General features: G+C 36.9%; 1 protein-coding gene across 1 annotated transcript; it reads right to left on the reverse strand.

Moving 5' to 3' along the window:
- Positions 1 to 207: 207 nt before the first annotated feature.
- On the reverse strand, positions 208 to 18,255 carry LOC115884933. The gene is made up of 5 exons (XM_030903655.1): positions 17,829 to 18,255; positions 4,518 to 4,727; positions 1,571 to 1,642; positions 1,348 to 1,512; positions 208 to 1,281 (listed from the first exon to the last, which is right to left on the reverse strand). The coding sequence occupies exons 1-5, from the start codon at positions 17,912 to 17,914 to the stop codon at positions 1,068 to 1,070; spliced, it is 747 nt and encodes a 248-aa protein (XP_030759515.1). The 5' UTR covers positions 17,915 to 18,255; the 3' UTR covers positions 208 to 1,067.
- Positions 18,256 to 18,685: the final 430 nt, after the last annotated feature.

An 18,685-nucleotide genomic window follows, 5' to 3' on the forward strand; every position in this document is an offset into this window, starting at 1 on the left:
TTTTACCAACGAGATCTGACTATTTATAACCATGAAGTTGCAGGAAAGAGTTTTGATTGCATTCGTTACAACTTCCATGCGGAGGGTGTTAATCTTTTGTTGTTATATTATATCAAAAAAAGATTAACCCCCTCCGAATATTAAAACCTACTTTATTAAAATGCAGTATATCTCAATGTACGTGTAAAATAAGTAAACAAATATTGATAATATTAAAGACGTGACAACATAGGCTGGACGAGGAAGGTTGGGTCGGCTACGGTCGAGTGTACCCAGAAATAAACATGTATACAAAAATGATTGTTTGACCGCGTTTAGATGTAAATAGTGTAGTCTATATTTTATTTTAAGTCCATGAGAAAAACTAATTCTGAAATATATGTCCATTTAATAGCTCCTTCTTGTATATCTTTGAGATCAGCTTGACTAGCAAAGCAGTTCCTTACTAATTTGATCATATGGCAGGCATCTAAATAAATATATACTTCTGAATCAGTTTTAGGGTGCTTGAATGATGTTTTTAAATTACGAGTGTCTGAAAAATCTGCCCCCAATTTCTCAGCCATATTTAAATTAGCAGAAGCACCATCAAACGTTAGCGATATTATCTGAATGCCTGTTTCATTTAAAAAGGTCAAACATCTGTTGACAAGATTAGCTTTTTCATCAGCAGACAAACCATTTAACAAAAAATATCCAACGGGGACTTTCCATGAGCTATTTAAGCAGACTAACATAAATACTAAAGCCTCCTAAAAGAAAGTAGCTTCAGGAAGAACAACCCCTTGCACCTGTGTCCCGATATCAACATGTCCCGTGAATTTTTTGCCAGTCCATTCGACTTGCTTCCTTATGGACATTTCATCCATTAAAAAGTTGCACAAGAGTGGATACTTGATGTCTTATTGCTTTATTTTAATGGCATTTAAAGCCTCCGTTGAAAATCCTGGAGCACCATTGACAGATTTGTACCAATTTGACAGTGTTCCCAAATGGAGAAGTGAATTATCAAATGTTTTTCTTCCATAATTGTAAGCTCTCGGTGAGTAAAATGCTAATGTAAGAGCTTAAGGATTTAAAAGCTCTTTTAAATCCTTTGTAAGTGTTGTCAACGAATTAACTCTTTTCTTAAGATGGCGAACTTTCATTTGTAGGCTGTGAATTTTCTTCCTTTGGTCATAAGCCGTGTTCTTTAAAATATCGACGTTTTTCTTTCGACTTTCAGGAGTTGAAAAATCACTGGTTGTCATTTCATCAATATATCGCAAATATTGCCTCTTCCTATAACAATAAATACATAAAATATTACATACACAATAGTAGTTTTTTTTTCACAAACTAACATACCTTTTCTTAGTTTCAACATTTTTGATATTAGATGCTGCTTCTGTTTCCTCAGTATCCAATTCCTCAGTATCCGCTGCTTCCGATGCAGTTTCAGTAGATGAAGACGAATCCCCAGGGCGAGTTTGACTTTCGGTTTTTTCGGTATATTCAGCAGTAACTGTGGTTCTAAAAATATTTTATTAATTTATAATATTTTTTTTATAACAAAGGTAAATAAACTTACATGATTCCAGATCCAGAGGTACCAGGGACTGAATCAAAACTTTCAACGGGAACTGAATCAATATTTTCAAAGCTACATGATTAAAAAACAAAGCAACAATTAATATATTATTTTATTTTTATTTTTCAATTAAATAATGAATTTTTTCAACAAGATTTCGTTATGGCAATGAGATCAACTCTCTCTCCTTTGTTAAGTAATATTTTTATGGAAGATTTTGAAAATAATACAATAAATTAAAAAGGTTTTCAAAAAAGCCCGTAATATGGCTGCGTTATGTTGATGATATTTTTGCAATATGGCAACATAACGTTTCTGAAATAGACATTTTTTTGGATTATATATAAATTCTCGCGATCCTACCATAAAATTTACTTTAGAAGCAGAGAGAGGTAATCGTTTGCTATTTCTTGATGTTTTAGGGTCAAAGTTTCAAAATAAACTAATTTTAGGTATTTACAGAAAACCCACAAACACAGATAGATACTTAAATTTCACATCTAATCACAGTATAAGTGTAAAAAAGGTGTTATAAAAAGTTTATATGATAGGGCAAAAATATATGTTCAGACGACATTTCACTAAACAGAGATAAACCACAAAAAAAAAAATACATTAATAAAAAACGACTATCCACCATATTTTAATGACAAAACATTAAACGAAATACAAACCCCAAATCATAGACACAATTATAACAATACACAATATACACAACTTACAATTCCATACATACGAGGCGTTTCGGAAAAAATAAGAAGGATAGGAAAAGAATATAACATACGAACATCTTTCAAAACACAAAATACACTTAGATCTATTTTATCACATACTAAACCCTAAAAAAAAAAATGTAATGTACCAAATATCATGCGAATGCGATAAATGTTATATAGGTGAAACATCTAGACCCTTAATGTTCGAATTAAAGAACATAAAGATTATTTAAGAAAGGGAGATTTTCACAAATCTAAGATTTGTCAGCATTCATGGGACACAGCGCACAGAATAAATTTTAATAACGCTAAAACTATAATGAAAGAAGCGATAGCCTCTAAAAGAAAAATAAAAGAGGCTTTTTTACTACAATCTAATAAAAATAAATGTATTGCTCATGCATCTGTAGATGTTAGTAATGTATGGCAATCGCTTCTTTGATTTTAAAGGACATAACATAAATAAACATAACATACCTACGTAAAAATTAAAAATAATCATACAGAAAGTTTGGGGCTTTTTGGTTTTACCTTATTAAGTAATTTTTATCAGGTAGTAATTGTTAATTTTGAAGTTTAACTTGATATAATGTCATTTTAACAGAACGTCAACGGTTTTTGTAGACGTATCTGTTTTAAAAAACTAAAGTGTTCTCGAATAGTTGAATTTAAATATCTTAAATAGTTTTTATCTTTATTCTTTATATTTTTTTGCTTCCGACGACGGAAAGAGATAAATTTTCCGAAACGTTAAGGATTTTTTTTTCGTTAAGGTACATTCAGGCTGAAAGCGTCGATGGTCGTGTCCGGCGAAAGCTCTCATCATCATCATCATCATGTAGCCATCGTTGTCCACTGCTGAACGTAGGCCTCCTCCATATTTCTCCACGTCTCTCGATTTTGGGCCGTCATCATCAAATTTCCAGCAATCCTCTTTACATCATCGGTCCAGCGTGTCGGTGGTGTGCCTCTGCTACGTTTATCTGCTCGAGGTCGCCATTCTAACAATCTTCTAGTCCACCTGTCTTTAGATGTTCTCGCCACATGACCTGCCCATCTCCATTTCATTTGAGTTACGTGTTCCACTATGTCTTTAATTTTGGTTTTTTGTCTGATAGTGTTATTAGGAATTTTGTCTCTTTTAGTTTGGCTCTCTCCATGGCTCTCTGAGCTACTCTTAAATTTTCTGCTGACTTTTTCGTTAATGTTAGAGTTTCCGCTCCATATGTAATTACCGGCAAGACGCATTGTTCATAAACTTTCCTCTTCAAACATATGGGTATATCACTTTTAAAGGTCTCCCGCAGTTTGCCAAAAGCAGCCCAACCCAAACCTATTCTGCGCTGTATCTCGTGTGTTTGGTTGTTCTTTCCGATTTGTATTTCGTGCCCGAGATATTTGTATATATGTGTTTCTTTTATGCCGGCGTCACCTATTCTGATGTTCTGTGTCAGCTCTCATATATTTGCCCATACTGTGAAAAAAATCTTACTAGAAATACCTAAAATTGTAACTATTTCTTCAAGTAGCTGATCATGCAGATTTCTGTTTCTATATTGTGGCAATTTTGCATTCCACAACGCGACGCAAACGCGACGCGACGCTCGACGCTCTCAGCCTGAATGTACCTTTAGGCAAATTTGTACAACTGTAAACCTAACTTCTGACAAGTAGTTTCCGTTTGGTACACAAGAATAAAATATAATATTTAGGTATACAGTTTTTTTTATTAACAAATTAAAATAATATTTGTATTAATATATTTTTTATTCTTGTGTTAAGTGTCTTGTCTTTATAGACAGAGCATTATGAGTAAAATTTTTGAAACCATACTCTCAAGATCGTGTAGAAAGGTTTTTGATTATATACATTGAGTTATTTAAGTTTGAAAATTTAAAAAAAATTATCTTTTTTTGAAAAAAATTTGAGTCACCGGATTTTTTCCGGATTTGCATCTCTTTTAGTGCCGTAACCATAGAGTAAAGCCGTAACTATGGTAATATCAGAGATTAAAAAATTATACCGTGGGAAAATTTGGGGTGAACGGGCAGTTCTAAAAAGTTTTCGAAAAATATACAGGGAAATTTAAAACAAAATGCACGATTTTCAACATCATTTTTTTGCGAAAAAAACCTCATAGACGTGTTCCTGGGGCAAAATATAACCACCCCTGAAAATATTTGCACTTATTTAAGACTTGATACTAATAACGCAGAAAACAAAGTAATTACCTTGACGAAGCATCATCTAGAAATAGCAAGCCTTCTGAACGGCGTGGATTAGCATTCTTTTTAACGTATCTGAAACCGTTTGCTCTGACCTCCAGATCATCGGGATTGAAATGATCAGAACACAACTCTGGATACTTGGGTAATGGGTCATTTTCAGAAATGCCAACCAATCCAAACCAAAGTTTTTTTTTCTCTGGATCTTTAGGAAATCTAAAATTTTTACAATTAAGAAGATCATAAAATTCGTATAATTGGTCTCAATCATGGTTCGGAAAATTTACATGTAAGTCTTCAAAACTAAATAAACTACATTACATATACAGGGAATACACAGCTTATAATTTTTTCATTATCGAAAGCGGCACGATCCATGGTTCTCTTATTTATTGTTCGAACTCACTCTCACTACTAAATTATTATTTTACTAGGTCTCGTTCTGGCACAACTCTTCATAAATTAATGGCGATTTTTTTTCTGTCTAATTTTAGGTAAAATATCGGTTTTTTGAATCTGGCCCTTTCCCTACGGACCGGCAAATGGTTTTGAGCACGGCGTAGTGTACATTAGTCGCCTATATATCATTTCCAGATAGTCTCGTCGTGGCACAACTCTTAATAAATGAATTACAATTTTTTTCTTTTAATTTTCAAGAGAATCAGCGGTTTTTTGTACTTGGCCCTTTTTCCACGGACCGGCAAATGATTTTGAATACGGGGTAGTATACCCCTGTCACCTGTACATCATTTCCAGATGGTCTCGTTCTGGCACAGCTCTTAATAAATTAATGGCGATTTTTTTCGTCTAATTTTAGGTAAAATATCGGTTTTTTGAATCTGGCCCTTTCCTACGGACCGCAAATGGTTTTGAGCACGGCGTAGTGTACATTAGTCGCCTATATATCATTTTCAGATGGTCTCGTCGTGGCACAACCCTTAATAAATGAATTACAATTTTTTCTTTTAATTTTCAAGAGAATCAGCGGTTTTTGTACTTGGCCCTTTTTCCACGGACCGGCAAATGATTTTTGAATACGGGGTAGTATACCCCTGTCACCTAATACATCATTTCCAGATGGTCTCGTTCTGGCACAGCTCTTAATAAATTAATGGCGATTTTTTTTTCTGTCTAATTTTAGGTAAAATATCGGTTTTTGAATCTGGCCCTTTCCTACGGACCGGCAAATGGTTTTGAGCACGGCGTAGTGTACATTAGTCGCCTATATCATTTTTTCAGATGGTCTCGTCGTGGCACAACCCTTAATAAATGAATTACAATTTTTTTTCTTTTAATTTTCACGAGAATCAGCGGTTTTTGTGCTTTGGCTCTTTTTCCACGGACCGGCAAATGATTTTGAATACGGGGTAGTATACCCCCTGTCACCTGTACATCATTTCCAGATGGTCTCGTTCTGGCACAGCTCTTAATAAATTAATGGCGATTTTTTTTCTGTCTAATTTTAGGTAAAATATCGGTTTTTTGAATCTGGCCCTTTCCCTACGGACCGGCAAATGGTTTTGAGCACGGCGTAGTGTACATTAGTCGCCTATATATCATTTCCAGATAGTCTCGTCATGGCACAACTCTTAATAAATGAATTACAATTTTTTTCTTTTAATTTTCAAGAGAATCAGCGGTTTTTTGTACTTGGCCCTTTTTCCACGGACCGGCAAATGATTTTGAATACGGGGTAGTATACCCCTGTCACCTGTACATCATTTCCAGATGGTCTCGTTCTGGCACAGCTCTTAATAAATTAATGGCGATTTTTTTCTGTCTAATTTTAGGTAAAATATCGGTTTTTGAATCTGGCCCTTTCCCTACGGACCGGCAAATGGTTTTGAGCACGGCGTAGTGTACATTAGTCGCCTATATATTTTTCCAGATAGTCTCGTCATGGCACAACTCTTAATAAATGAATTACAATTTTTTTTCTTTTAATTTTCAAGAGAATCAGCGGTTTTTGTACTTGGCCCTTTTTCCACGGACCGGCAAATGATTTTGAATACGGGGTAGTATACCCCTGTCACCTGTACATCATTTCCAGATGGTCTCGTTCTGGCACAGCTCTTAATAAATTAATGGCGATTTTTTTCTGTCTAATTTTAGGTAAAATATCGGTTTTTGAATCTGGCCTCTTCCCTACGGACCGGCAAATGGTTTTGAGCACGGCGTAGTGTACATTAGTCGCCTATATATCATTTTCAGATGGTCTCGTCGTGGCACAACCCTTAATAAATGAATTACAATTTTTTCTTTTTAATTTTCAAGAGAATCAGCGGTTTTTTGTACTTGGCCCTTTTTCCACGGACCGGCAAATGATTTTGAATACAGGGTAGTATACCCCTGTCACCTGTACATCATTTCCAGATGGTCTCGTTCTGGCACAGCTCTTAATAAATTAATGGCGATTTTTTTCTGTCTAATTTTAGGTAAAATATCGGTTTTTTGAATCTGGCCCCTTTCCTACGGACCGGCAAATGGTTTTGAGCACGGCGTAGTGTACATTAGTCGCCTATATATCATTTTCAGATGGTCTCGTCGTGGCACAACCCTTAATAAATGAATTACAATTTTTTTCTTTTAATTTTCAAGAGAATCAGCGGTTTTTTGTACTTGGCCCTTTTTCCACGGACCGGCAAATGATTTTGAATACGGGGTAGTATACCCCTGTCACCTGTACATCATTTCCAGATGGTCTCGTTCTGGCACAGCTCTTAATAAATTAATGGCGATTTTTTTTCTGTCTAATTTTAGGTAAAATATCGGTTTTTTGAATCTGGCCCTTTCCCTACGGACCGGCAAATGGTTTTGAGCACGGCGTAGTGTACATTAGTCGCCTATATATCATTTCCAGATAGTCTCGTCATGGCACAACTCTTAATAAATGAATTACAATTTTTTCTTTTAATTTTCAAGAGAATCAGCGGTTTTTGTACTTGGCCCTTTTTTCCACGGACCGGCAAATGATTTTGAATACGGGGTAGTATACCCTGTCACCTGTACATCATTTCCAGATGGTCTCGTTCTGGCACAGCTCTTAATAAATTAATGGCGATTTTTTTCTGTCTAATTTTAGGTAAAATATCGGTTTTTTGAATCTGGCCCTTTCCCCTACGGACCGGCAAATGGTTTTGAGCACGGCGTAGTGTACATTAGTCGCCTATATATCATTTCCAGATAGTCTCGTCGTGGCACAACTCTTAATAAATGAATTACAATTTTTTCTTTTTAATTTTCAAGAGAATCAGCGGTTTTTGTACTTGGCCCTTTTTCCACGGACCGGCAAATGATTTTGAATACGGGGTAGTATACCCCTGTCACCTGTACATCATTTCCAGATGGTCTCGTTCTGGCACAGCTCTTAATAAATTAATGGCGATTTTTTTTCTGTCTAATTTTAGGTAAAATATCGGTTTTTTTGAATCTGGCCCTTTCCCTACGGACCGGCAAATGGTTTGAGCACGGCGTAGTGTACATTAGTCGCCTATATATCATTTCAGATGGTCTCGTCGTGGCACAACCCTTAATAAATGAATTACAATTTTTTTCTTTTAATTTTCAAGAGAATCAGCGGTTTTTGTACTTGGCCCTTTTCCACGGACCGGCAAATGATTTTGAATACGGGGTAGTATACCCCTGTCACCTGTACATCATTTCCAGATGGTCTCGTTCTGGCACAGCTCTTAATAAATTAATGGCGATTTTTTTCTGTCTAATTTTAGGTAAAATATCGGTTTTTGAATCTGGCCCTTTCCCTACGGACCGGCAAATGGTTTTGAGCACGGCGTAGTGTACATTAGTCGCCTATATATCATTTTCAGATGGTCTCGTCGTGGCACAACCCTTAATAAATGAATTACAATTTTTTTCTTTTAATTTTCAAGAGAATCAGCGGTTTTTTGTACTTGGCCCTTTTTCCACGGACCGGCAAATGATTTTGAATACGGGGTAGTATACCCCTGTCACCTGTACATCATTTCCAGATGGTCTCGTTCTGGCACAGCTCTTAATAAATTAATGGCGATTTTTTTTCTGTCTAATTTTAGGTAAAATATCGGTTTTTTGAATCTGGCCCTTTCCCTACGGACCGGCAAATGGTTTTGAGCACGGCGTAGTGTACATTAGTCGCCTATATATCATTTTCAGATGGTCTCGTCGTGGCACAACCCTTAATAAATGAATTACAATTTTTTTCTTTTAATTTTCAAGAGAATCAGCGGTTTTTGTACTTGGCCCTTTTCCACGGACCGGCAAATGATTTTGAATACGGGGTAGTATACCCCTGTCACCTGTACATCATTTCCAGATGGTCTCGTTCTGGCACAGCTCTTAATAAATTAATGGCGATTTTTTTTTTCTGTCTAATTTTAGGTAAAATATCGGTTTTTGAATCTGGCCCTTTCCCTACGGACCGGCAAATGGTTTTGAGCACGGCGTAGTGTACATTAGTCGCCTATATATCATTTTCAGATGGTCTCGTCGTGGCACAACCCTTAATAAATGAATTACAATTTTTTCTTTTAATTTTCAAGAGAATCAGCGGTTTTTGTACTTGGCCCTTTTTCCACGGACCGGCAAATGATTTTGAATACGGGGTAGTATACCTCTGTCACCTGTACATCATTTCCAGATGGTCTCGTTCTGGCACAGCTCTTAATAAATTAATGGCGATTTTTTCTGTCTAATTTTAGGTAAAATATCGGTTTTTTTGAATCTGGCCCTTTCCCTACGGACCGGCAAATGGTTTTGAGCACGGCGTAGTGTACATTAGTCGCCTATATATCATTTTCAGATGGTCTCGTCATTGGCACAACCCTTAATAAATGAATTACAATTTTTTCTTTTAATTTTCAAGAGAATCAGCGGTTTTTGTACTTGGCCCTTTTTCCACGGACCGGCAAATGATTTTGAATACGGGGTAGTATACCCCTGTCACCTGTACATCATTTCCAGATGGTCTCGTTCTGGCACAGCTCTTAATAAATTAATGGCGATTTTTTTTCTGTCTAATTTTAGGTAAAATATCGGTTTTTTGAATCTGGCCCTTTCCCTACGGACCGGCAAATGGTTTTGAGCACGGCGTAGTGTACATTAGTCGCCTATATATCATTTTCAGATGGTCTCGTCGTGGCACAACCCACAATAAATGAATTACAATTTTTTCTTTTTAATTTTCAAGAGAATCAGCGGTTTTTTGTACTTGGCCCTTTTCCACGGACCGGCAAATGATTTTGAATACGGGGTAGTATACCCCTGTCACCTGTACATCATTTCCAGATGGTCTCGTTCTGGCACAGCTCTTAATAAATTAATGGCGATTTTTTTCTGTCTAATTTTAGGTAAAATATCGGTTTTTGAATCTGGCCCTTTCCTACGGACCGGCAAATGGTTTTGAGCACGGCGTAGTGTACATTAGTCGCCTATATCATTTTCAGATGGTCTCGTCGTGGCACAACCCTTAATAAATGAATTACAATTTTTTTCTTTTTAATTTTCAAGAGAATCAGCGGTTTTTGTACTTGGCCCTTTTTCCACGGACCGGCAAATGATTTTGAATACGGGGGTAGTATACCCCTGTCATCTGTACATCGTTTCCAGATGGTTTCGTTGCGGCACAACTCTTAATAAATTAATGGCGATTTTTTTTCTGTCTAATTTTAGGTAAAATATCGGTTTTTTGAATCTGGCCCTTTCCCTACGGACCGGCAAATGGTTTTGAGCACGGCGTAGTGTACATTAGTCGCCTATATATCATTTTCAGATGGTCTCGTCATTGGCACAACCCTTAATAAATGAATTACAATTTTTTTCTTTTAATTTTCAAGAGAATCAGCGGTTTTTGTACTTGGCCTTTTTCCACGGACCGGCAAATGATTTTGAATACGGGGTAGTATACCCCTGTCACCTGTACATCATTTCCAGATGGTCTCGTTCTGGCACAGCTCTTAATAAATTAATGGCGATTTTTTTCTGTCTAATTTTAGGTAAAATATCGGTTTTTTGAATCTGGCCCTTTCCTACGGACCGGCAAATGGTTTTGAGCACGGCGTAGTGTACATTAGTCGCCTATATATTTCATTTCAGATGGTCTCGTCGTGGCACAACCCTTAATAAATGAATTACAATTTTTTTCTTTTAATTTTCAAGAGAATCAGCGGTTTTTGTACTTGGCCCTTTTTCCACGGACCGGCAAATGATTTTGAATACGGGGTAGTATACCCCTGTCACCTGTACATCATTTCCAGATGGTCTCGTTCTGGCACAGCTCTTAATAAATTAATGGCGATTTTTTTCTGTCTAATTTTAGGTAAAATATCGGTTTTTTTGAATTCTGGCCCTTTCCCTACGGACCGGCAAATGGTTTTGAGCACGGCGTAGTGTACATTAGTCGCCTATATATCATTTTCAGATGGTCTCGTCGTGGCACAACCCTTAATAAATGAATTACAATTTTTTCTTTTAATTTTCAAGAGAATCAGCGGTTTTTGTACTTGGCCCTTTTTTCCACGGACCGGCAAATGATTTTGAATACGGGGTAGTATACCCCTGTCACCTGTACATCATTTCCAGATGGTCTCGTTCTGGCACAGCTCTTAATAAATTAATGGCGATTTTTTTTCTGTCTAATTTTAGGTAAAATATCGGTTTTTTGAATCTGGCCCTTTCCCTACGGACCGGCAAATGGTTTTGAGCACGGCGTAGTGTACATTAGTCGCCTATATATCATTTCCAGATAGTCTCGTCGTGGCACAACTCTTAATAAATGAATTACAATTTTTTTTTTCTTTAATTTTCAAGAGAATCAGCGGTTTTTGTACTTGGCCCTTTTCCACGGACCGGCAAATGATTTTGAATACGGGGGTAGTATACCCCTGTCACCTGTACATCATTTCCAGATGGTCTCGTTCTGGCACAGCTCTTAATAAATTAATGGCGATTTTTTTCTGTCTAATTTTAGGTAAAATATCGGTTTTTTGAATCTGGCCCTTCCCTACGGACCGGCAAATGGTTTTGAGCACGGCGTAGTGTACATTAGTCGCCTATATATCATTTCCAGATAGTCTCGTCGTGGCACAACTCTTAATAAATGAATTACAATTTTTTCTTTTAATTTTCAAGAGAATCAGCGGTTTTTGTACTTGGCCTTTTTCCACGGACCGGCAAATGATTTTGAATACGGGGTAGTATACCCCTGTCACCTGTACATCATTTCCAGATGGTCTCGTTCTGGCACAGCTGTTAATAAATTAATGGCGATTTTTTTTCTGTCTAATTTTAGGTAAAATATCGGTTTTTTGAATCTGGCCCTTTCCCTACGGACCGGCAAATGGTTTTGAGCACGGCGTAGTGTACATTAGTCGCCTATATATCATTTTCAGATGGTCTCGTCGTGGCACAACCCTTAATAAATGAATTACAATTTTTTTCTTTTAATTTTCAAGAGAATCAGCGGTTTTTTGTACTTGGCCCTTTTTCCACGGACCGGCAAATGATTTTGAATACGGGGTAGTATACCCCTGTCACCTGTACATCATTTCCAGATGGTCTCGTTCTGGCACAGCTCTTAATAAATTAATGGCGATTTTTTTCTGTCTAATTTTAGGTAAAATATCGGTTTTTGAATCTGGCCCTTTCCCTACGGACCGGCAAATGGTTTGAGCACGGCGTAGTGTACATTAGTCGCCTATATATCATTTCAGATAGTCTCGTCGTGGCACAACTCTTAATAAATGAATTACAATTTTTTTCTTTTAATTTTCAAGAGAATCAGCGGTTTTTTGTACTTGGCCCTTTTTCCACGGACCGGCAAATGATTTTGAATACGGGGTAGTATACCCCTGTCACCTGTACATCATTTCCAGATGGTCTCGTTCTGGCACAGCTCTTAATAAATTAATGGCGATTTTTTTTTCTGTCTAATTTTAGGTAAAATATCGGTTTTTGAATCTGGCCCTTTCCCTACGGACCGGCAAATGGTTTTGAGCACGGCGTAGTGTACATTAGTCGCCTATATATCATTTCCAGATAGTCTCGTCGTGGCACAACTCTTAATAAATGAATTACAATTTTTTTCTTTTAATTTTCAAGAGAATCAGCGGTTTTTTGTACTTGGCCCTTTTTCCACGGACCGGCAAATGATTTTGAATACGGGGTAGTATACCCTGTCACCTGTACATCATTTCCAGATGGTCTCGTTCTGGCACAGCTCTTAATAAATTAATGGCGATTTTTTTCTGTCTAATTTTAGGTAAAATATCGGTTTTTTGAATCTGGCCCTTTCCCTACGGACCGGCAAATGGTTTTGAGCACGGCGTAGTGTACATTAGTCGCCTATATCATTTTCAGATGGTCTCGTCGTGGCACAACCCTTAATAAATGAATTACAATTTTTTCTTTTTAATTTTCAAGAGAATCAGCGGTTTTTTGTACTTGGCCCTTTTTCCACGGACCGGCAAATGATTTTGAATACGGGGTAGTATACCCCTGTCACCTGTACATCATTTCCAGATGGTCTCGTTCTGGCACAGCTCTTAATAAATTAATGGCGATTTTTTTCTGTCTAATTTTAGGTAAAATATCGGTTTTTTGAATCTGGCCCTTTCCTACGGACCGGCAAATGGTTTTGAGCACGGCGTAGTGTACATTAGTCGCCTATATATCATTTTCAGATGGTCTCGTCGTGGCACAACCCTTAATAAATGAATTACAATTTTTCTTTTAATTTTCAAGAGAATCAGCGGTTTTTGTACTTGGCCTTTTTCCACGGACCGGCAAATGATTTTGAATACGGGGTAGTATACCCCTGTCACCTGTACATCATTTCCAGATGGTCTCGTTCTGGCACAGCTCTTAATAAATTAATGGCGATTTTTTTCTGTCTAATTTTAGGTAAAATATCGGTTTTTGAATCTGGCCCTTTCCTACGGACCGGCAAATGGTTTTGAGCACGGCGTAGTGTACATTAGTCGCCTATATATCATTTCCAGATAGTCTCGTCGTGGCACAACTCTTAATAAATGAATTACAATTTTTTTTCTTTTAATTTTCAAAGAGAATCAGCGGTTTTTTGTACTTGGCCCTTTTCCACGGACCGGCAAATGATTTTGAATACGGGGTGTATACCCCTGTCACCTGTACATCATTTCCAGATGGTCTCGTTCTGGCACAGCTCTTAATAAATTAATGGCGATTTTTTTTACTGTCTAATTTTAGGTAAAATATCGGTTTTTTGAAACTGGCCTTTCCCTACGGACCGGCAAATGGTTTTGAGCACGGCGTAGTGTACATTAGTCGCCTATATATCATTTCCAGATAGTCTCGTCGTGGCACAACTCTTAATAAATGAATTACAATTTTTTTCTTTTAATTTTCAAGAGAATCAGCGGTTTTTTGTACTTGGCCTTTCCCACGGACCGGCAAAGTGATTTTGAATACGGGGTAGTATACCCCTGTCACCTGTACATCATTTCCAGATGGTCTCGTTCTGGCACAGCTCTTAATAAATTAATGGCGATTTTTTTCTGTCTAATTTTAGGTAAAATATCGGTTTTTTGAATCTGGCCTTTCCTACGGACCGGCAAATGGTTTTGAGCACGGCGTAGCGTACATTAGTCGCCTATATATCATTTCCAGATAGTCTCGTCGTGGCACAACTCTTAATAAATGAATTACAATTTTTTCTTTTTAATTTTCAAGAGAATCAGCGGTTTTTGTACTTGGCCCTTTTTCCACGGACCGGCAAATGATTTTGAATACGGGGTAGTATACCCCTGTCACCTGTACATCATTTCCAGATGGTCTCGTTCTGGCACAGCTCTTAATAAATTAATGGCGATTTTTTCTGTCTAATTTTAGGTAAAATATCGGTTTTTTGAATCTGGCCCTTTCCCTACGGACCGGCAAATGGTTTTGAGCACGGCGTAGTGTACATTAGTCGCCTATATATCATTTCCAGATGGTCTCGTCGTGGCACAACCCTTAATAAATGAATTACAATTTTTTTCTTTTAATTTTCAAGAGAATCAGCGGTTTTTTGTACTTGGCCCTTTTTCCACGGACCGGCAAATGATTTTGAATACGGGGTAGTATACCCCTGTCACCTGTACATCATTTCCAGATGGTCTCGTTCTGGCACAGCTGTTAATAAATTAATGGCGATTTTTTTTCTGTCTAATTTTAGGTAAAATATCGGTTTTTGAATCTGGCCCTTTCCCTACGGACCGGCAAATGGTTTTGAGCACGGCGTAGTGTACATTAGTCGCCTATATATCATTTTCAGATGGTCTCGTCGTGGCACAACCTTTAATAAATGAATTACAATTTTTTTCTTTTAATTTTCAAGAGAATCAGCGGTTTTTTGTACTTGGCCCTTTTTCCACGGACCGGCAAATGATTTTGAATACGGGGTAGTATACCCCTGTCACCTATACATCATTTCCAGATGGTCTCGTTCTGGCACAGCTCTTAATAAATTAATGGCGATTTTTTCTGTCTAATTTTAGGTAAAATATCGGTTTTTGAATCTGGCCCTTTCCTACGGACCGGCAAATGGTTTTGCGCACGGCGTAGTGTACATTAGTCGCCTATATATCATTTCCAGATAGTCTCGTCGTGGCACAACTCTTAATAAATGAATTACAATTTTTTTCTTTTAATTTTCAAGAGAATCAGCGGTTTTTTGTACTTGGCCCTTTTTCCACGGACCGGCAAATGATTTTGAATACGGGGTAGTATACCCCTGTCACCTGTACATCATTTCCAGATGGTCTCGTTCTGGCACAGCTCTTAATAAATTAATGGCGATTTTTTTCTGTCTAATTTTAGGTAAAATATCGGTTTTTTTGAATCTGGCCCTTTCCCTACGGACCGGCAAATGGTTTTGAGCACGGCGTAGTGTACATTAGTCGCCTATATATCATTTCAGATAGTCTCGTCGTGGCACAACTCTTAATAAATGAATTACAATTTTTTTCTTTTTTAATTTTCAAGAGAATCAGCGGTTTTTGTACTTGGCCCTTTTTCCACGGACCGGCAAATGATTTTGAATACAGGGTAGTATACCCCTGTCACCTGTACATCATTTCCAGATGGTCTCGTTCTGGCACAGCTCTTAATAAATTAATGGCGATTTTTTTCTGTCTAATTTTAGGTAAAATATCGGTTTTTGAATCTGGCCCTTCCCTACGGACCGGCAAATGGTTTTGAGCACGGCGTAGTGTACATTAGTCGCCTATATATCATTTCCAGATGGTCTCGTCGTGGCACAACTCTTAATAAATGAATTACAATTTTTTCTTTTTAATTTTCAAGAGAATCAGCGGTTTTTGTACTTGGCCCTTTTTCCACGGACCGGCAAATGATTTTGAATACGGGTAGTATACCCCTGTCACCTGTACATCATTTCCAGATGGTCTCGTTCTGGCACAGCTCTTAATAAATTAATGGCGATTTTTTTCTGTCTAATTTTAGGTAAAATATCGGTTTTTGAATCTGGCCTTTCCTACGGACCGGCAAATGGTTTTAGCACGGCGTAGTGTACATTAGTCGCCTATATATCATTTCCAGATAGTCTCGTCGTGGCACAACTCTTAATAAATGAATTACAATTTTTTTCTTTTAATTTTCAAGAGAATCAGCGGTTTTTTGTACTTGGCCCTTTTTCCACGGACCGGCAAATGATTTTGAATACGGGGTAGTATACCCCTGTCACCTGTACATCATTTCCAGATGGTCTCGTTCTGGCACAGCTCTTAATAAATTAATGGCGATTTTTTTTCTGTCTAATTTTAGGTAAAATATCGGTTTTTTGAATCTGGCCCTTTCCCTACGGACCGGCAAATGGTTTTGAGCACGGCGTAGTGTACTTTAGTCGCCTATATATCATTTCCAGATAGTCTCGTCGTGGCACAACTCTTAATAAATGAATTACAATTTTTTTCTTTTAATTTTCAAGAGAATCAGCGGTTTTTTGTACTTGGCCCTTTTTCCACGGACCGGCAAATAATTTTGAATACGGAGTGGTATACCCTTATCATCTGTACATCGTTTCCAGATAGTCTCGTTGTGGCACAACCTTTAACAAATTGGTGGCGATTTTTTTTCCGTCTAATTTGAGGTAAAATGGCGGTTTTTTGAATCTGGTCCTTTCCCTACAGACCGGCAAATGGTTTTAAGTATGGGATAGTATACCCTAGTTGCCTAGGTATATATAATGTCCACTTGGTGTGGTGGCGGCACAACCCTTAATAAATGAGCTACAATCTTTTTTCTGTTAATTTTTAGGAGAGTCAGCGGTTTTTTGTACTTGGCCCTTTTTCTACGGACCGGCAAATGATTTTGAATACGGGGTGGTGTACCCTTGTCATCTGTACATCGTTTCCAGATGGTCTCGTTGTGGTACAACCCTTAACAAATTGGTGACTAGTTTTTTTCAGTCTAATTTTTGGTAAAATATCGGTTTTTTGAATCCGGCCCTTTCCCTACGGACCGGCAAATGGTTTTGAGCATGGCGTAGTGTACCTTTGTCGCCTATACCGGGTGTTGCATTGTCGAGCGGGATATAGGAAATCCCATGTAAATTTTAATGGTGTCAATTATTGGCTTCCCTAATTATTTTACAGAATAATTCTATTTAGGTTTATTGAAGAGCACTAAAACCCACATTCAAAAGAATAACTTTAGATATTTTTGATTAGCTCGTTTACGAGTTATCGCCGATTTCTTTTTAAATATTTCTCCTTTCTTATGGCCCTGTATTTACTTATGAGCACCAGTCAAGGTAAAAGCCTATTTAGCCTATTTTACATGTTCTTAGCTGATTTGCGCGCAATGGCAGTGCGCCTGGTCGTTGATCCTGATGTAGAATCGGCCATCTCCCTCTACTTCTTTTAATTAAACGAATTTTTAACAAAGCAATTTTTAAACGTAGCATAATAATCTAGAATAATTAGATTAATTATAGCAATCTAGAGTTTTATTTCTATTTAATTTTATTGGCTATAAAAATACATAATAATCATTCACGTGTTGTGCAAAATATTTGTTTTCTACTGAAAATAATTCCAAAATAACCTGCAATCTGGCAACATTGACGATTGACGATGTGCGCATGCGTAGTATTTGTGACTATATGGCCACCACACCTTTACCCTTAAATTAAATTATTCTTAATTTATTGGTAACCAATTGGTATTATAAACCAAAAAATAAAGATAATATTTAGAAATATGCTCTTTATTATTTTAGGTACCGCCTCTGTATTTAGAAATAAGAATATAATAATATACCTAACCTATACCTAACCCTACTTACCGATGAAAAGTTAAATGTATATTTAAATGTTCCACTCTCTTGCACACAACACACGAGTGTACCATTTTACCATAATGTTTACACATGTCCACAAAATATCATAAACATGTTAAAAACCACAATTAAACAGTACACAACAACACAAAACACCTACCGGCGGAATGGCATAATGCAATTTCAAAAGATATTTAAACTCGAGTTCGAGAGATACAATCATGATACAACGATCCCCATTCACAAAGAATATATAAACAAGGATAAAACCAAATCATAAAACGCTCTAACTAAACCTTCATCACACATTGGTTTGATGGTTTGGGAGAATCAATGAGTGCGAGAGAGAATGGATAGAGAAGGGAATAGGGTATCGGCGCGATGGCGATGGCAACATGCAGGCGTGATGCAGGTTTCAGTGGCGTGCCGACCGACCGAGAGTATTTTAAGGAAATTAAAATAATTGTTTAATAAATTAAAAAAAAAATAATAATAAAACTTACATATTTGTCGCATTGTCAAAAAATAAGTTGAGGAAGGATAGTGAAATAAATAAAAACCGGCATAATTTTGTATTACAAGATGGCTTTTCACATAAGAATAAACGATTAAAAGAATCAAAAAGTGTTTTTTACTTTATTTTACTATATAAAATATCAAATTTTAAGTGTATTAGTAAATGCAGTTTCAATATCTTGTTCCAAACCTTGTTCATCTCCGGCGAATGAGACTCCCTTATTTATTAGCAATAACAAAATAAAATAATTATTTTAACCTAGTAACGCAATATTTTACCAAAAACTAATATTTGTACAGTTAATTATAATGTGTGTGTGATACTCCCAAAGTAATATACTTCAATA

Source organism: Sitophilus oryzae, unplaced genomic scaffold (assembly GCF_002938485.1).
Source record: "Sitophilus oryzae breed Bouriz unplaced genomic scaffold, Soryzae_2.0 scaffold_358_pilon_pilon, whole genome shotgun sequence".
Taxonomy (NCBI): domain Eukaryota; kingdom Metazoa; phylum Arthropoda; class Insecta; order Coleoptera; family Curculionidae; genus Sitophilus; species Sitophilus oryzae.